Genomic DNA, 19,422 nt, shown 5'->3' with positions numbered 1-19,422 from the left:
CACTGTGCTGTCTTGCTGAAGGACATCAAACTGTACTTTTTCAGAAGTTAGAGATGTGTGTGTAACCGTAGTAACTTCTTTCTCATGAGGCCCGATTTGCTTAAGGAGACATTCTTGCCAAATGCAACAGTGTAATTCGCAACAGGTACAAGGTCACCCAAACTGGTAAAGACAATGGAGCTACTGACTGAAACGAGGAGTGTAACTTTTCCTACCTGACATTCTACCCGTTGAAGACGTAAAACACAGGAGCCAATAAACTGCGTGAGAACTGTTTTAAGTGAAAATTCTAGTAAGGTGATCAACGGACTACTGGATAGAGATAATGATGCACCAAATACTAACCAATTGGAAATTAGAAACTTGTCTGGCAAATTCAATTTAACGACACGTCACAAGGAGAAATCAGCCATTGCGTGCCTTTATCCTGCCACTCTTACTCAGCCATTTTCGTGTCTTTTACTGATACATTAGAGGGACACTCTTAGGGTTGCTCTGATATTCTGACTTAGTCCTTGCTATTGATACTTTAAACCATCCTCATTTTGTCTTACCCTATGCTTACTTCTCCTCCTTATGAGGGAAGTATTCCTACTTACTCTATTCTACCGAGACTTTGCTGTTCTATCCTGGCTGATGGTGGATCGACTGCTGTCCTGAGGACGAAGATTGATTCTGTATGCTGACCCATTACGGAGGGCAACTATACAATAATGAAATTGAAATTGTCTATTTGCCTTTTCTTTCTAGGTACCAACTGCTGTTTGATAGAGACCATAGTTAGATGTTTTCTAAATTTTGTGTTACAAAATTGTTTTGCATGAAGCCCAGCATGCCGATGCTAATCAGAGGTTAGATAAGGAGTCCACTAAAACGAATGCAAATAGACAAATGACTGGATCTTTGCTTTGTTGAATAACGTGCTAATGATACTCTGCTAAAGTTGATTCATGTTGACGTTGTGCTTTGTTCTAATGTTCATGATCTTTGCTTTGCTTAAGTCATATTCGAGCTGCCACACTGTGACATTGTTAATGTGTTTTCTGGTATTGAGACTAATAAACCTGTTAGTAGAGTGTAACCAATAGGGAATAAATATCTTAAATCTTACTAAATTTGCGTGGTCATTCAGTGGTCAAAAGGTCATGTTGTGTTTCAATTCTTATTAATGCAATTAACTAATCTGATTGATTTGTTATTGGGAACATTGATGAAGTTATTGATCTAGAGATTGAAATGCGGAATAGGTATCTCGTCTTAAGGTGTCTCCAATCAGGGTCAAAAGGTTCATTGGCCTAAAACGAGTTCCCGTGTAAGTAAAGTACCTAGGTCGGGATGCGTTATCAACAGTGCTCAACTGAAAGATCATCCGGGGCAGAGACCAACCAAGTGACAAGAATAGACTGGCAAAACCTAAGGAGGCATTTCTAGTCTAACAACAATGCTTCCATGACTTTAAATATGGTACGGGAACCGAAAGATGAGAAGTACGCAGATTTATGACAGTGCTCCTAATATGCCAAATTCAATGAGGCCTTAAGTCTAAGATACCTGAACATGGTAAATCTTGTAAAAAATGTATGTCGACTCAAAAGAAAATCAAAATACGCCACACTGAGTAACTGATTCAGAAGAGCTTTTGTTTTAGTGTCGAAGGCTCCAACATGTTTTTCTCTGTTGAGTGTCTTTAAGGGGAGCAGGTAAGATGTTGATCTCTTGAACACTGCACCTAGAGAATGCCCCCCTCTGTGAGGTCCATCGAGGATACATCAGGGGTTCTTTGTAACTGAATGGCGGTGGAGTGCCCTTAACATTCTGGCCACATTGCTTGTTTTGATAGTGGATTGGACTTTTTTTGTATAATTGTATTTCCCTTCTATAATACACTCATGAGCTAAGAAAGGGCGCTGAAATGCTGCACCATGATATTGCCATTGGTTTAAAAAAGATTATCTCTAACATTCCTTCTTTTTGTCGCTGTACTTTAAATGAATATACAAATATAAAAACAAAGATGACAATATTTTATAATTACAGTAAATTAACATGGTATTTAATTGGAACCAAACGTGCTGTGAATAACCTTGACCTTTAACGTTAAGTTGTCAAAAACCCCATCAGCGGTAGGAAATATACAATAACAAAGTAAAACAGAAACAAGTGTCCTCAGAATCACATACTGGAAAAAACAGGACCATGTGAAAGGCATAAAGGAAATAGCGGAGCCCTCTTTGCCTTTGCAACAAAATAGATCACTGATGTGCTTCTGATGAGAGCGTTACAATCGAAGCAGTGGAATTAAGGCTGCTGAGACTCATGTATACACTCTAGGCCCCAGATGAAAAGTGGATGTGCACTTTTACCAACTGGGTACTCCATTAAAGCTTCTAGCTGCTGTAAGAGGTGCTCTCACCTGCTCCTCTTCATCCTCTGTCTGAGACCTTACGAGCTCCAGGAGGCGGGAGGCTGTCAGTCCCCCAGTTGAGTCAACAAACAGCACGCTCTGTTTCAGGCTGTGCGCTGCAGTAATGGCCACACCAAGACACACCTGAGCAGATAGCAAAAAAATATATATATATATATTGACAACAACCAAGTATAAATAAAGTCTGCAGATGACTTACATAGACGTACAGTAATTTATGAAATGTAGGTTCACTCACATTCAACTTTCTTAACCATGAGTTAGTTTTATATCACTATTGGCTAATTACTTAGGTGCCCAATTTATCCTGGTATCCTGCCATAATTCTATCAAGCAGGCGGTTTCTCTATGAAGCTTCTCTTGCACTTTAGAGTGAAAGCCTTGCAGATAAATAAAATTATCATAAACCTAAAGAATTATTAAAAGGAATGACTAAAAATATTCTTTTTGAATGAATAAAATGTGTAGAGGGTTTTAAGTCCAGCTAGTGAGCAAGCGAAAGACACTAGACATCTCAACAGGCAGAAGGCAGTCTAATTCTCAGCACAGCGAGAGCAACACCCATGGGCTCCATTGCAAAGACTTTGAACAGCATACCCAAGAAAATAACATTGGTGCAAAGAGGATGTAAAGCAACTGCACATAAGGGGAATTTCAAGGTACCGACATTTCACGAGAGAGGATAAACAAGAACTAAACTGAGGAGGAGAGACAAAAAAAAGAGGTGGAGCAAAGCAGCTCAGAGGCAACTAATGGTTTAGCCTTTTGCTATGGACACCTACCTGAGTCTTACCGCTGGCTGCTGCTCCAGTAATTTCTGTCACCTCCCCAGTGTACAGACCAGAATCCAACAGCTTATCTAGACTAGGAACGGGGCAGTAAGATGTGGACGTTTTAGACATGTTGAAAATTAATGCAAAAATGTGAGTCTTATGCAGAATGAAAAGATTACTGAACGGCAACATAATTCAGTAAGGTCATATTTTTCTTATGCAGGAAAATGTTACGCACCTGAAGGAACAGCTCTCCAGATTTTTGAAAGCAATATACCGATACGTCTGCTGGACTCTTCTGGTTGTGGGGATATATAAGGCTTGTAGGTTCATCAAGAACCCTAGGTACCCAGAGCCAATAAGGGAGCTGCACCTTGCAATAGGTTTTCATTGTAGACCAGGTATAAAGCAATTCATTTGGTGAAATATGAGGAGTAAAAAATAGTTATCAAGGAAACCTTTGTATTTCTAAAATGGGCACAAGATAGGGTGTTGAGAAGCAGTGGTTATTTGCACATCTCTGAATTCGGGGGTCCCCATACTAGCATGTGAATTACAGGGCATTTCTGAAATAGTCATCTTTTTTACACACTGTCTTACATTTGGAAGGAACAAATGTAGAGAAAGACAAGGGGCAATAACACTTGTCCTTCTATTCTGTGTTCCCCCAAGTCTCCCGATACAAATGGTACCTCACTTGCGTGGGTAAGCCTAATGCCCACGACAGGAAACACAACATGGACACATCAAATTTATACATTGAAATCTCACATGTGTTTTGGAAAGTGCGGCCTCTAGCTCATCCGGCACCTAGGAAAACCTAGCAAACCTGGACATGTCTAAGAACTTGACACCTAGGGGAACCCAGGATGGGGTAACTTGTGTCGCTCTCACCAGGTTCTGTTGGATTTTGGCCTCTAGCTCAGCCGGCACCTAGGGAAACCTAGCCAACCTATACATTTTTGAAAATTAGATACCTAGGAGAATTCAGAAGGGGTGACTTGTGGGGCTCTCACCAGGTTCTGTTACCCAGAATCCTTTGCAAACCTCAACATTAGACCAAAAAAAAACTTTTTCCTCACATGTTGGTGATAAAACGTTCTGGAATCTGAGAGGAGCCACAAATTTCCTTCCACCCATCATTCCCCCAAGTCTCCAGATTAAAATGGTACCTCACTTGTGTGGGTAGGCATAGTGCCTGCCACAGGAAATGCCCCAAAACACAACATGGACATATCACATTTTCCCAAAGAAAACTGCCCTGTTTTTTGCAAAGTGCCTAGCTGCGGATTTTGGCCTCTAGCTCATCCAGCACCTAGGAAAATCTGAAAACTTGACACCTAAGGGAACCCAGGATGGGGTAACTTGTGGTGCTCTCACCAGGTTCCGTTACCCAGAATCCTTAGCAAACCTCAAAATTCGGCAAAAAATACTCTTGTTCCTCACATTTCGGTGCTGCAAAGTTCACCTGCGTTTTTGGTCCTGGGCTCAGCAGCCATCTAGAGAAACCTACCAAACCCAGACATTTCTGAAGACTTGAGGGAGTCGAGGGAGGTATGACTTGCGTGTGTCCCCTAGTGTTTTCTTACTCAGAATCCTCAGCAAACCTCAAATTTAGCTAAAAAAAATCTAATTTTTCCCACATTTCTGTGTGAGTTCACTGCACCAGCAAAAATTTCCTACCACCCAACGTTTCCCTCAGTCTCCTGATAAAAGTGATACCTCACTTGTGAAGGTGGGCCAAGTGCCTGTGGCAGGGAAGAGCCAAAAACCATGTCAAAATTGAGAGGGAACCAAAGCGGGTCCAAAAGGGCAGTTTGAAAAAAAAAAACGTTTTTAGGCTGACAAGTGGGGCAGAAGTTTTATCGGTATAGATGCAACAATGCTGCGTGGTAGAAACTTTGTGGATTCCTGCAGATTCCGGAAGGTTCCATCACAAAAATGTGGGAAAAATGTGTGATTTCAAGCAAAGGTGGAGGTTTGCAGGGCACTGTGGGTAAGAAAATTATGCGGGTGCATGTGAAGCACACCACCCTGGACTCACCCAGATGTTTAGTTTTCAGATGTGTCTAGGTCTCATAGATTTTTCTAGATGGCAGTGACCCATCACCCAAAAAGTGCAGCCCTCACCATTCCAAGAGGGGTGATTTTGAGAGTAAGACAAGCTCTCATGGCCAAATGTAAAACCGAAACCCAAAATAATCAAATGTCCTCTTGCTTGCCGTAGGATAAGATCTTTTAGTGTGCAGGGGGAGAGCTGAAAGACTGTCACCCCCCTCCGTTGGGATGGGGGAACAACCATGCCCATACTGGTTTGTAGCCACCACCCCACTATATTTTTTTACATTCCCTGACATCCAGTAGGCTTACTGCTCCCCGGGGAGTGGATCGGGGGTAATTGCTCCATCTGCCCAGTGGTGGGCAGAACAACTTTGTCCCCATTTATTTAGGTTGAGGGTATGGCTAATTAAAATAGGCCAGTCTGCCCCACAGGGGGATGGGGGACAGAAAAGCCTTATAAAAAATCTTATGATAGGCCATGAACACAATTAAAAAAAACTGTGACATCAATTAGAAACAAATGATGGGGTACACTAACCTAGCCATTGGCAATTTAATATTGGAAAATTGCATAGCTTTTTGGAGTTTTCCAAGTTTTAAAGCCGAATGATACGGAGACAAGTAGAAACAACAAGGGAGTTCTCAAGGAGGGAATCTGGAAGTCAAAAAGAAGTAACATGGTCAAACGTTTCATACCTGTGACTAAGCACACTGTGAAGAACTTCTTTGAGAGATGCAGACATTATTTTCTGAAATTCCACAAACATGTTATTAACTCCATCCTTGTGTGAGAAGAACAATTTGCATGATCCGTTGAAATCTTCATGAGGTACTGATGGTCTGAGCCCTTTGATTAGTAGGAGCTGGGTAAAGACAGATCTGGTAATTTTCTTTACATAGGCTACTAGACTTAGATTAGTACTGATGGTGACTCTAAATGGCTGGTGATGTCTGAGGAGATTTCACTGAGTTGATACTGCTCAAGCCACACATGGACATCCAAATTAGAACTATAAATATTATTTGCATGGGTAGCATAAATCTGACAGCAGTATGATAAGTTGGTCAAAATATCTTCTTAAGTGGAAGTTTTCGCCTTTCTTCAGGAAGTCCTGTAAAGTTACTTAAGAAAAGGACAGATAATGCAAACTTTGTACCTACGCTAGGCTGGCGGAGTTCTTCATCTTAGACCAAATAAAGGTCATCACATAATTTGAGAGTAATTTAACAGAATGATTCTTCCATACAAAGCCCTTTGTGCATGATAGAGATGAAGGAAAGGAGGACAGAGTAGCCCCATAGGCTGCCATTAAATGGCTAAAAAAAGGGACTGTCTTTAAGAACTCAGAGACCACCAGTATCCCATCATGCACAGCCTGTGACAGTTGCCTCAGTTCTTTTGAAAGCCACATTAGACTTATACAGTGCATATCGATATCTCAGTCTATTCACCCGGGGAGGAGGGAGGGTTGCTTATGACTTATCATGGAAATTCCCCTACGAGACAACTGGAGTTACAGGTAAGATACCGTTCCTTCTCTGGTAGGGAATTTCCATCTATAGTCATAAGCACTGAATAGAATAGCAAGCCCATCCCTACGGAGAGCGGGCAAAGAGAAATAGGATGAACTGGATAATTTCTTTTTAAAGCAAATAGGTTTTTGAGGGAAGCCTGCTCCACTGAGTGTCTGCTCTAGTGTCAGAGTTTAGGCAGTAGTGTTTAGTGAATGTGTGAACCGATTTCCAGGTTGCTGCCTTGCAAATCTCTGGAACAGGAATTTTGCGCAGCAAAGCAGCAGTAGCTGCTTTCTCTCTAGTAGTGTGTGCTTTTGGTCTAGCAGGGGGTGTTTTATTAGCTTTTTGATAGCAGAATAAAATGCATGAAACTATCCATTGTGAAATGGATTACTTACAGGTGGGTAAGCCTGTGCAGAGATGACCACAATTGATAAATAGTTGGTCCGATTTGCGGATGCTTCATGTCTTGCCAAGGTAGAATTTGAGAACTCATTTTACAACCAGGGAATGGAGAGATCTTTCCATTGGAGTAGAGGGATTCTGAAAAAATGTAGGCAAGGAAATGGATTGGTTAACATGAAAATCCAAAACTACATTCCGAAGAATTTTCAGGTGAGTCCTCATGACTACTTTGTTTGAATGGAATACTGTATATGGCTTATTTGAGCAGAGTGCCTGAATCTCACTAACTCTGCGGACAGATGTTATGGCCACCAGGAAAGCGTTTTTCCAAGATAAGTGTTGGAGAGAGGCCTTATGTATGGGCTCAAAAGGGTCTTATAAAAGGCGTGAAAGATCTATATTTAGCTCCCATGGAGGAGAAAGGCGCCTAATGGGAGGAAAGACTTTCTACAAACCGTCTAAGAAATCTTTGATGACAAGGAGTCTGAAAAAAGAGGTTTGTGAAGGACATTTTCTGCATGTAATAAGAGCGGCCAGGTGGACATTTATAGAAGAGAAATGCAAGCCAAATTGTGCCAAATGGAGTAAGTATGGAAGAATGACATCTTCATGGCAGGGTCTTTGTTTTTGGATGAACAACATATGCAAAATCTCTTCCATTTGAAGGCATACGCAGCTCGCGTGGAAGGCCGCTTTGCTTCTTTAAGAATGTCCATGCAGTCTTGTGGAAGATTTGGGTGTCCATATTGCACTAGGTCAGGAGCCATGCTGCCAAACTCAAAGAGGAGAGATTGGGATGCACCATTTGGCCTCCGAATTTCGCCAATAGATCCGGTCTGCATGGCAGCTTAAGATGTGGATGGATGGACTGGTGAAGGAAGTCCGTGAATAACCAATGACGTGGCCACTCCGGAACTATGAGTATCATCATGGCTCTCGAATGAGATAGCTTTGATGAGAACTGCTGCAATTAGGGGAACTGGCAGAAAAGCGTAGAGAAATCTACCGGACCCGTTGATCCTTAGGGCATTCCCCAGTGCCCCTGGTTGGAAGTAGCTCAATGCGAAGCTTAGACATTTGGCGTTTTCTGCGGTTGCAAACAAGTCGATGTCTGGAGTTCCACACCGCTGGAATACGTCTTGAATGACTTTGTCATTTAGAACCCACTCGTGATTTTCCTGACCAGAAGCCATCTTCAGATTATCTGGGCTCCGTGTGACATGAACCTGGTCTACGTTCCTCCCTGTTTGTTGAGATAGTACATGGTTGTTGTATTGTCTGTCTGAACAAGCAGGGAGTTGGAGCTGAAAGATGGCCAGAAAGCTTTCAACACCAGATGATCTGCACGCAGTTCTAGGAGGTTGATGTGATATGTAGATTCTCTCTGGGACCACTTGCCCTGAATTTGAAGGTGGTTCATAAGGGCCCCCCATCGCAGGAGAGAGGCATCCGTGACTAAGGTTTAAGGAGGAATCTCCTGATGGAATAGTGTTCCTCATAGGATGTTGGTTGAGGAGCATCACCATTTCAGAGGCTGTCTTGCATGATGGGACAATTGAATCATATCGTCCCAGTTGCCTCTCAATTTGTGGAGAGGCATTCCTGCAAGGGTCTCATATGGAGACAGGCATTCGGTGTAAGGAATATGCAGGACGCCATCGAGCCGAGGAGGGAGGATACTGTTCTCACAGTTGGATTAGAAATTTGCATGAGAACTTGAGACTTCCGAAGAGTTGATAAGCGTCTCTCCTCCGAAGGATACACGTTTGCTTGGAAAGTATCGATGAGGACTCCCAGGTAGTGAATAGTTTGCACTGGGACAGAAATTGATTTCTCATGGTTGATCTGAAATCCCAACCACTGCAGAAAATTGCGAGTCCAACTGTAGTGAAGTTGGGCCTTTTCAAGCGTGGATGCTTTTATTAGCCAATCGTCCAGGTAGGGATAGATTAATAATTTGTGCTTTCAAAGATGGGCCGCAACTACTGCCATGCATTTGGAAAAGGTTCTAGGTGCTGACTTTAGAGCAAACGGAAGCACTTGGTACTGATAGTGATTGTGCCCCACTACGAACCTCAAGAATTTTCGATGTTTTCAGACTACTGGAAAATGAAAATATGCATCTTAAAGGTCGATAGAGCAGAGCCAGTCTCCTTGGTGTAGTTGAGGGTAGATCTAGTGTAAAGCCAGTATCTGGAATTTTTCTTGCCGAATCCATTTGTTGGGCAGCTTGAGGTAGAGAACGGGTCTAGATTTGTTCTTGTCTTTCTTCTTGACTAGAAAATACCTGGAGTAAATCCTGGTCCCTAGTTGATGAGGAGGGACAGGCTCTGCTGCCTGCTTCTGTAATAAGACATCCACCTCTGCTTGTAATTGTGGAATGTGGAAATTGGAAGGTTTCGTGAAATAGATGGTGGAGGATCGGAAAATCTGAGACAGTATCCATTGTGAACAATATTCAGAACCCATGTGTCTTGCGTGATGTTTTGTCACTCTTACAGGTAATGTCGAATACATCCCCCGCGGGGTGGGTAACGGAAGAGATGATTCAGGGTTTTGTTCCAGTTGGCTGCTTGACTCTCTGAGCAGGTCTATCTTCCTCTTGCCAGCTTTCTTTCATAAGGCTGGTAGGACCTTTGATAGTGCTGGGATTGAGCACCAGTCTATTAGCGACTCTGATACCAACAAGGGCTCAATATTATTTCTGAAGCCTTGAAGGTGCAGCCTTGATTGACGACCAGGTCAAGAATAGGTACACTGCCGGCTCCAAGAGCCCTGGAACCAAAGGTAATAACGGACGTGAAGCTGACCTCTGCTGTAAAGTTTCAAAGATGACAGATGTCGTCAGCGTAGACAGAGGTATATTTAATATGTTTGCACCAATGACTAGTACTTCATGAAATGCAGACACGTCATCTACCAGGGCAAGGCATGGTAGAGGAGAGTCGGAGAGGGTTGGGGAATATCTCCCTGTACTTGAGCAGGAAGTCTCTGTGGTATGCCCAGAACGAGACCTGGTATAACAGCGTAGATGATGTAAGAGTCTAGGAACTGTAGGCGTGTGCCAAACACGCTGAGTGTCTGGAGAGACCCCAAGAATGGTGTTTTGAAGGAGAACGGGACCTGGCTCTTGCAGGAGAGGTTGCTGGTGGTGGTGTTGTAGGCACTGGAGGAGGCACAGGCGGTGGAGGAGAAGGCATACCAGATATTGGCGCAGGATCCCCTGGAGCCCCTCTTGATGGAGAATGGGGGTGAGAATAATCAGAATCTGGTGAACTATAGATTCCTCTCCACTTTCTGCACACTTCTTGAGGTAAGAAATCTGAAATAGTGATGAATTTGGATCTTCCCTTATCTCTTAACCTACTTCTCGATGTCATACAACATCATCTCGCCAGAACGTGCCTTGCTGACAGCAACCTTGATCTTGAAGGCGACTGACCATGATGAGTTGATGTCGATAAGGACACCAACGGCAATTGGTGAGAGTGCCTCGACATCAAAGGACTCCTTTGCTCCAACATTAATATGAGTCACCACTTTGACGTTGACCCATGGAGAGACTGTGAACAGGTCGGCGCTGCACTTCTTCTTGACGTCGACATTCTCGACTGGGTTCAAAGACGTTTTTCAGGCCTTTTTTTAGTGGAGCACCCTCCACAGGCTGCTGACAGAGCCCTGTTAGAGGACTGGGCCTCTCCTTGCCCTGAGGTCCCACCTGTAGATTGGGTCTACCACTTTCACCGCTCTTCCACAGCTTGAAGGCAAATCTTCTCCCTATCATGTAGGGTGAGCCTGGAAAATGCCCTACAAATTTTGCAGGAGTCAGGTATGTGGTAATCTCGAAAACAGAGAATACAAACTCTATGAGGGTCAGTCTTGGCCTTTTCCCCCCACAGTATGGACACTTATCAAAAAGAGATCGCATTTTTGATAAGAAAATTTCACAGATTTCTGTCAGGAAATGGCAGAAAAAAAGTGGGAGAAGACCAAAGATATTGAGTGAAAGAGCAGACACTGAAATTCAGATGTGAATTTTCCTGAAAAACAAAACAAAAAATTGGTCAAGCTCAATGCTCCAGGGTCATGTCAGCAGGAGCCGGAAAAAAGAACTGAAGCAACTGTCACCAGCTGTGCATGATTAGATACTGGTGGTCTCTGAGTTCTTAAAGGCACAGTCTCTTTTTCACTATAGTATGGCAGCCTAAGGGGCTACTTTTACCTCCTTTCCTTCATCTTTATCATGTAAAAAGGGGTTTGTGAGAGAGAGTCATTCTGTTAACAAATTACTCTCAAATTATAATGTGATTACCTTTTTTCTTTGGTTTAAGATGAAGAGCTCAGCCAGCGTAGCCTAGGTACATAGGCTGCATTATCTGTGCTTCTCTTAAGTGACTTTACAGGCCTTCCTGAAGAAAGGAGAAAACTTCCACTTAAGAAGATATTTTGAAGAAGTGCTTCGGGGTCCTTGCACATGGGCAGGACTATTCAGTGCTTACAACTATACATGGAAACCTCCTACGAGAGAATGGAGCTATATGCTCTCTCTTAATTAAGGAGTTTGCTAAGGAACCCCAAGAAGTGTGCTTTAAGTCTTTATAGGCAATTATCAAAAGAAAAAAATACTTTTTCCTCGCACAATTTAACATTTCTCCAAATACATGTTGAGAGTAATCAGAACTGTGGTATCCCTCAAAGGAAAAGTTGACATTTTGTGAAATCGCGTGCTGACCTCATCAGAGGTCACCTCCCATCGTGCTGGAAGCATGCTTCCAGGCGATGCGGAAGAGAAAGGCCTTTCCTTTCCTTTCTTGTCTCTGCAAGCATTTCTGCTGCCCGATCGCAATGCCCATTAGACACCAGGGAATTTGTTTTCAGTGATACTTACACATAAGGAGAGCGGCCCCTTGGGCAAGGGCCGCTCCCCAGTGGGCCAAATCATATTTAGGACATTTCTGCCCCCCGGGGGGCAGATCTGCCTAATATAATTGGGGCAGAAAACCCCTAGACACCAGGGATTTCTTTTTTTTTTTAATACTGACGCATAAGGGGAGCGCAGGCCCCTAGGCAAGGGGCACTCCCCAGGGGTCCAAATTATTTTAAGGCCATTTCTGCCCCCCCCCCCGGGGACAGAACGGCATAATATAATTAGGCCGATCTGTCCCCTGGGGGGGTGAGGGGGCAGAAAACTCCTAGACATCCGGGATAAAAATAATTGTTTATTGTTTTTTTAAAAAAATATGTGGGGAGCGACCCTTGCCTAAGGGGCCAAATTATTTTTAGCCAATGTCTGGGCCTCCCCCCCCCCCGGGGGCAGATCGGACTAATATGATTAGGCAAATCTATAATAAGGCCGATTTGCCCCCAGTGGGGGCAGAAACCACTAGACACTTTATATACTTACGCATAAGGGGAGCGGCCCCTTGGGCAAGGGTGGCTCCCCAGGGAGCAAAATATTTTTAGGCCTTTTTCTGACCCCCTGGGCGCAGATCGGCCTATTATAATTAGGCCGATCTGCCCCCGGGGAGGGCAGAAACCGCTAGACACCAGAGATATATATTTTTTTTTTATTTATGGGAGCGACCCCTGGGTGGGCAAACTTATTTTAGGCCATTTCTGCTCCCCTTGTGTGGCAGATCGGCCTATTTCTATTAGGGTGATCTGCCCCCCCGGGGGGGGAGGGGCAGAAACCACTTTGGCCCACACCACACCCACCTACTCACACCACTATAAAACACACACGCACATTACCCACAACCCTTTACAAATTCAAATCATTACCACCAGACAGATATCAAGACCACTGCGACAACTACACACACACCCATACATCCCTCACGCACTCCACTACGCACACCCAATCACACTACCCAACACCCAGACACTTACACACACCACTCATAGCCCCACAAAGGCACCCCCGTTTCACAGATGAGCAGTTGTGGGTCATGGTGGAGGAAATAGGGTAGAGCCAGAGCTATTTGGACACAGGTACAGCAGATATCAATTGCAAGGAAGATGGAGCTATGGCAGAGATTCGTGGACAGGGTGAACACCGTGGGACAGTATCCAAGAACAAGGGGCGACATCAGGAAGAGGTGGAACAACCTACAGGGGAAGGTACGTTCCGTGGCAGCAAGGCACTAGCTCACCATACAGAGGACTGGCGGTGGACCCCCATTTCCTCCACCATAGCTCACAGCATGGGAGGAGCAAGTACTGGCATTACAGCAGCCTGTGGGAGCCGATGGAGTAGCCGGAGGACTGGACACTGGTAAGTCAACATTTACCACTTGTCACCCCCCATACCTGCATGCCATCTCACACCCTCACCCTCACTCCCATCACTCCACTCCATGCCATACACTGCGCCAACGCAGATAACTAACCCCAATGCCAAGCCCTGTATGCCATATCAATGCATGGACAGCCCTCCCAGCCCTGCATGGACACCCATCACCAAAGCATGCACAGCATGGAGAACTAACAATCACACAATACATCACCATACACATTCAAAGGTGGCAGGGCAACAGCAATGTTAGAGGGGAAGATAGGGATGTACAATATGTCACAGGCATGAAGGATAATAAATCACTTACATCTCCACAGGTGCCCCAGCCAATGTCAGTAGAGAGGAGGTGCCACAACTATCAATTCCCCCAACAGAAGATGCCCCCAGTGATGAAAGTAACTCTGGTCTTTAGGATCTGGATCAACAACCTGGCCCATCAGGGTACACTGGTCAGTCGGTCACCGCAGCCCACACACAGTCCACCACAGAGCCTCCCCCATCAGTATCCAACACCACAGCACCCACCCAGTGTCCTCACACGTCTGTCCCCAGGACACACCAATCAGCAGTGTGCTCACCTGTACAGGGACCCCAGTCCACACCTCGCCCACAAGACAATCAAGGACCTGGGGTCAGTGGCAGTGGGCACACTGTTCAGGGGACGGGGACACAGGGCAACAGAGACACTGGGAGGACCGCCCTGCGCCGACTCTCCAGGGGGCACTCACTATTGCCATGTGGGCCTACCAACAGTCCCAGGACATGATGGGCCAGATCCTGGACAACATGGAGGAGAACAAGTGGCTGCAGGAGGAACACAATCAGGAGATCAGGGAGGACTTGCAGACCCTCAACACCACCATGATCTCCATAGCAGAGGTGCTGGCAGACATGGCCAACATCATGAGGGAATGGACTGCACAGCAGCGGGCCCCTACCACTAGCCTGTCTACTGCACTTTTCAGTCACTTATTTGCACTACAATAAACACCCTTGAACACAATTTGATTGACACTCTTATGTTTTGAAAATGTGCATTTGTGGGAACAGTCACATCTAGTGCAAATGATCTGAACACTGTGATAGCATACAGATAATGACCTGTAACTGTCTGTAGTGATTACATCAGGACATTGTTGTCATATCACCAACATCTGGAAAATGAGAAGCCATAGGTGACAGTAAGTTGCGATGCAAAGGAAGTGAATGCCATCATGCTACAGCCACACAGATAAATCAATAGTCAGAGTAATGGTCATTTCCACTGTCTCACCTGTGTGTCATTGGAAGTATTGACATATAACTGATGTTCTGTTGTCCTCATCCTCTGCTTCCTCATCCTCACTGTCCTCCAGGTCCACTGCTGCCACAGGGTCATCTCCAGTCCCCTCCTCCTGCAGAAAAGGCACATGTCGTCTGAGGGTCAGGTTGTGCAACATGCAGCATGCCACTACTATCTGGCAGTCCTTTCCAGGTGAGTAGCACAGGGATCCACCTGTCAGATGGAGGCACATGAACCTGGCCTTCAGGAGGCCGAAGGTCCGCTCGATTATTCTTCTGGTTTGCTCATGTGCCTCATTATAACGGCCTCAGCCCCGGTATTCCTCACAGGGGTCAGGAGCCACGATAGGTTTGGGTAGCCAGAGTCACCTGCAAGTATTGAAGTACAACATTTAGCCTTATACAATCGTATGGGGCATACACTGACATACAGTGGGTAGGGGCTCTGGCTCACCCATTAGCCACACCTTGTGCCTCTGTAGTTAGGCCATCACAGTTGGGAAGCTGCTATTCCCCAGGACGAATGCGTCATGCACCGACCCAGGGTACTTGGCAGTGACGTGGGAGATGTACTGGTCCCCCAGGCACAACATTTGCACATTCAGTGAGTGGAAACTCCTACGATTCCTGAACACCTGGGGGGGTGGGACAAACGCAATAAGTTTACCATCAATCGCCACAATAATATTGGGGATATGCCCCATTGCTGGAATCCTGCTTCACAGTGGCCAAACTTCCACCTGAGGGAAAGCAATGTAGCTGCACGTGTTTCACCAGGGCAGACGAAACCTTTGGCAGCACGATTAAAAACATTGGCTGTGACATTCCAGCTGACAAGCCCACTGTCACTTGAAAAGAACCAGTTGCCAGGAAATGGAGCACTAATAGCACTTGCACAAGAGGAGGGATCCCAGTGGGATGACGGATGGCTGATATCAGGTCAGGGTCCAATTGGGCACACAGCTCTGTGATTGTGGCCCTGTCCAGTCTATAAGTCAGTATGATGTGCCTGTCCTCCAGTGGAGCCAAGTCCACAAGGGATCTGTTCACAGGGGTTTGTCTTCTCCCATTCATCCGTAGCGGTAGGTATCTAGGGGATACAAGAGTGAGTAGGCTATCACAATTTGAACAATGGAACCACCAACTCAGTGTACGTAGTGCATTTATGTGATGGGACAGTGGGAATGGCAAGGCATGTGCAAATCTAGGCAGTGACGCAGTCAAGGTTAATCTGATCCAGGGATGTGGAATTCCTATTGCCCGACGCCCGGGACATCTTGTTTGGGGTCAAGGGCAACAAGTTTTTATGTTTACTTTGTCCTTGGGACAAGTAGGCCCAACCCTCTGCAGCACAAACCCTTTGGCTGCCTGCTTACAGAGAGTGGAACTCTCCGTAGTTGAGGTAATTTGTTTCCAAAAGATAATGCTGTTCGAACTTGTATTTATGGTTCATTATTTGAAAGCCTTCATTATTAGGGTGAGTGCTGTAAATAAATGTTTTAAGGTCACACTTCACTACTGACGTTGGTTCCAGTACAAAAAAAACCAACCATGTATACACATGTTTGAAAACTTTAGGCTATGAGGCTAAGTATAATGCTCCCAGAATGCTCTCTGATTAGATGCAAATGAAGTGTCATTTAGTAAAATGTGTTGATGCATGCTAGTATTTCCCAAAAATATTTCTAATGGAAAATCAGTGTAACCATTTTCAACACGAATATGGGAAGCATGAAAATAAACAAACACTGACAAAGCCAACTGATCTGACATATTTTTATAAGTCTTTTAGTTTCATCAATGCGTGTCTTGTTTTGACATGGCTTTTGTAACACTTTATTGTTGTGGGAGCTACCAGGCCCTCAACATTGTAACAAACACTGGCAAAAACCCCCCAAAATTATTTTGAACTCTAAAAGAACAAGTTGCCACCAGTGGCATAACAAAGGCCCCGCAGCCGCCCTCCAGGGGGCCCCTTCAGCACAGCACCTGCCCTGAGTGAGTCTGGAGAGGGGGCTCCTCCATGTTCTTTGTAAAGGGGCACCCTCCAGTTTCGTTACGTCATTGATTGCCACTGTAGTTCCTGACAATGAACAAAACTACTTTGTGTGCCAATATGCTCCTTGTGGAAGAGCAGAATGCAATCACTCACAGTAAAGCCAGCCAAAAGTGAGAGAAATAGAAGTTTTTATTAAACAAAATATCTTTGTTAACACCAGACCTAATTAGGGACCAAGACCCACATGTAGGTAGCTTTTTGCATGTCACAAACAGCGAGTTTCGCTGTTTGCGACGTGCAAAAAGCACGTTGCGATGCACAAACCCAGTTTTGCGATTCAGTAACCTGGTTACCGAATCGCAAAACGGGTTTGCGACTCGCAATTAGGAAGTGGTGTTCCCTTCCTAATTGCGACTCGCAGTGCAATGTAGGATTGTTTTGTGACCGCGAACGCGGGCGCAAACCAATCGCAGTTTGCACCCATTTCAAATGGGTGCTAACACTTTCGCAAAAGGGAAGGGGTCCCCCTGGGACCACTTCCCCATTGTGAATGTCACTGTAAAAAAAATTTCAGAGCAGGCTGTAATGCATCTCGTTTTCCTTTAAGGAAGCAGTCACAGACATGGTGGTCTGCTGTCTCCAGCAGGCCACCATCCCTGTGAGGGCCGCTGTTCGCAAGGGGGTCGCAAATTGCGACCCACCTCATGATTATTCACTAGGTGGGCATTTGCGAAGCCCTTGCGAATCACAGATGGTGTTAGGGACACCATCCTACATTCGGATTTTTGACTCGCAATTTGCGGGTCGCAAATCTGAACCTACCTACATGTGGCCCCAAATTCTTAAAGAAAGTCACAAAAGTGCACCCATGGTGTATGTCGTACCCCTATAAAATATTTGTGAACTGTATTTTAGCATAGGTAAATACGCATGTGTAGATTTGCTCATGTGAAAATCTATTGAGCATCTGCAAGTTCATTTTCCTTCCGGCCACTTTCTTCCCAACCCTGGAAGAAGTTCTAATTCTGCCATTGTCAGGAGTAAATGTCCAACCTTTCTTATTATGGGAAAATATTAGAGAGAAGCTGGTGAAAATCTTTAAAACATGCAGGTTAGTAGGTTTGCAGACTCAAAGGCATATCAGCCCTGGAACTATTGCTTACTGCTTCCTCCAGCCCCAGAATGCAGATCTGCAGAAAGGTGGCAAAATAAGGAAATTGCTACAGTAGGGATTGAAACTGCAAGTATTCAAGCCCTATTATGGTAGTAGCCCTGGCATAATCAGAGAGGCTATTATCGGAGCTCTTACATAATGAGATTGCTGCCATAATTTGTCGCCACACTACATGGCACCAAAGGGACAAGCAGATCTTTTTACAGGACAAGTAGATTTGAGAAGCAACCTGTCCCCTGGACAAGTAGATATTTAAATAAATTCCACACCCCTGTGATCGTGGTCCACCACCATGAAATGGCGACTACCTGTCCTGTATGTAATGACAGGTGGAAGTGAGGTAACTCCACCAACATTGGGCGTCGTGGCGGAAGGGGGTCTTGCACCGCCGTGCAATTCCTCATTGGATAATATGGGGCTCTATGGAGTACAGTGGCCAATGGGGATTTGCGCAGGCGGTGACAGAGTACACCGCCACGGACGTGACAGCCATTTTCTATCCGACTCCTCACTTGTTTCCTGACCTTCAACAGAAGAACACCTACACTACGTGTGCTGCTGTAACCTGTGTCTGGAACCTACCATGGCCCGTATGACCGGGGAAAGGGCCACTGCCTTCTCTGCGGAGGAGTTGGAGCGATTGGTGGATGTGGTCCTACCCCAGTACGGACTGCTGTATGGGCCTCCAGACCAACAGGTGAGTATACCTTGGGCACAATGCATGTGGGAAGGATGCATGGAGATGTGTGTGCAAGCATCGTGTCATCGGGGGGGTGGTGTTGTGGTGTGACAGGCTGGATTGTATGTGTAATGGTGTCTTCCCGTCTGTATCGCCTCAGCAGGTCAGCGTCCATCAAAAGAAGGGATTATGGTGTGCCATCGCCAAGAAAGTGTGGACCCTGGAGGGCTATGGCAGGCAGAGCATCCACTATCGGAAACGGAGGGAGGACCCTTGACGCTGGGCACGGAAGACCGTGGAGGCCCAGCAGGGGATGGTCTCCCAACGAGGAAGGGATGCCCGTCAGAACAGGACCCCCTGATGCCCTGCATACTGGTGGTGGTCTACCCAGAGCTAGATGGGCGCTTGAGGGCATCACAGCAGCCACAAGCGGGTAAGTACAGTGGGTGTTACAACAATAATTTGTAGGTGGCATGGGATCTGGGTAGTGGGTGCCCCTTAATGCCAGGCCAGACATTGCAGCGTGATCCACCTCCAGGGTAATGGTTGAAAGGGAAAAGAAGGTAACCTAGCTAGGTTGCATTCCATGTCAGACAGGGTTTAGTGGGTCACAGGAGGGGTGCAGTTGGCGGTGGTTGGCTCTCATCTTGCTGTGGCATATAGCCAATTGTTTGGCAGTACAATGCATAGATCTAAATCCTGATCCCTGTGTGTGACGATACTGTGTATGACTTCTGTGGTGTTAGTGCAATAAGTGACCTAGTGCACCCTTTCTCTCTCTTCCCCTTTTTTCTTCTGTCATCCTGTCCGTGTGT

General features: G+C 45.4%; 1 protein-coding gene across 3 annotated transcripts in view; it reads right to left on the bottom strand.

Moving 5' to 3' along the window:
• RAD51D (RAD51 paralog D) overlaps positions 1-19,422 on the bottom strand; it is a 161,785-nt gene that overhangs the window by 76,177 nt on the left and 66,186 nt on the right. For all 3 annotated transcript variants that reach the window (XM_069226756.1, XM_069226758.1, XM_069226757.1), the window contains exons 5-6: positions 3,208-3,289; positions 2,414-2,548 (exon numbers count right to left, since the gene is read on the bottom strand). In XM_069226756.1, coding sequence (XP_069082857.1) covers positions 2,414-2,548; positions 3,208-3,289 — 217 coding nt within the window. The remainder of the gene's footprint in view (positions 1-2,413; positions 2,549-3,207; positions 3,290-19,422) is intronic.

The sequence above is a fragment of the Pleurodeles waltl genome, chromosome 3_2, assembly GCF_031143425.1.
Source record: "Pleurodeles waltl isolate 20211129_DDA chromosome 3_2, aPleWal1.hap1.20221129, whole genome shotgun sequence".
NCBI lineage: Eukaryota > Metazoa > Chordata > Amphibia > Caudata > Salamandridae > Pleurodeles > Pleurodeles waltl.
The sequence above is the reverse complement of the archived record's forward strand: the minus strand, read 5'-3'. Positions and strand labels throughout refer to the sequence as shown.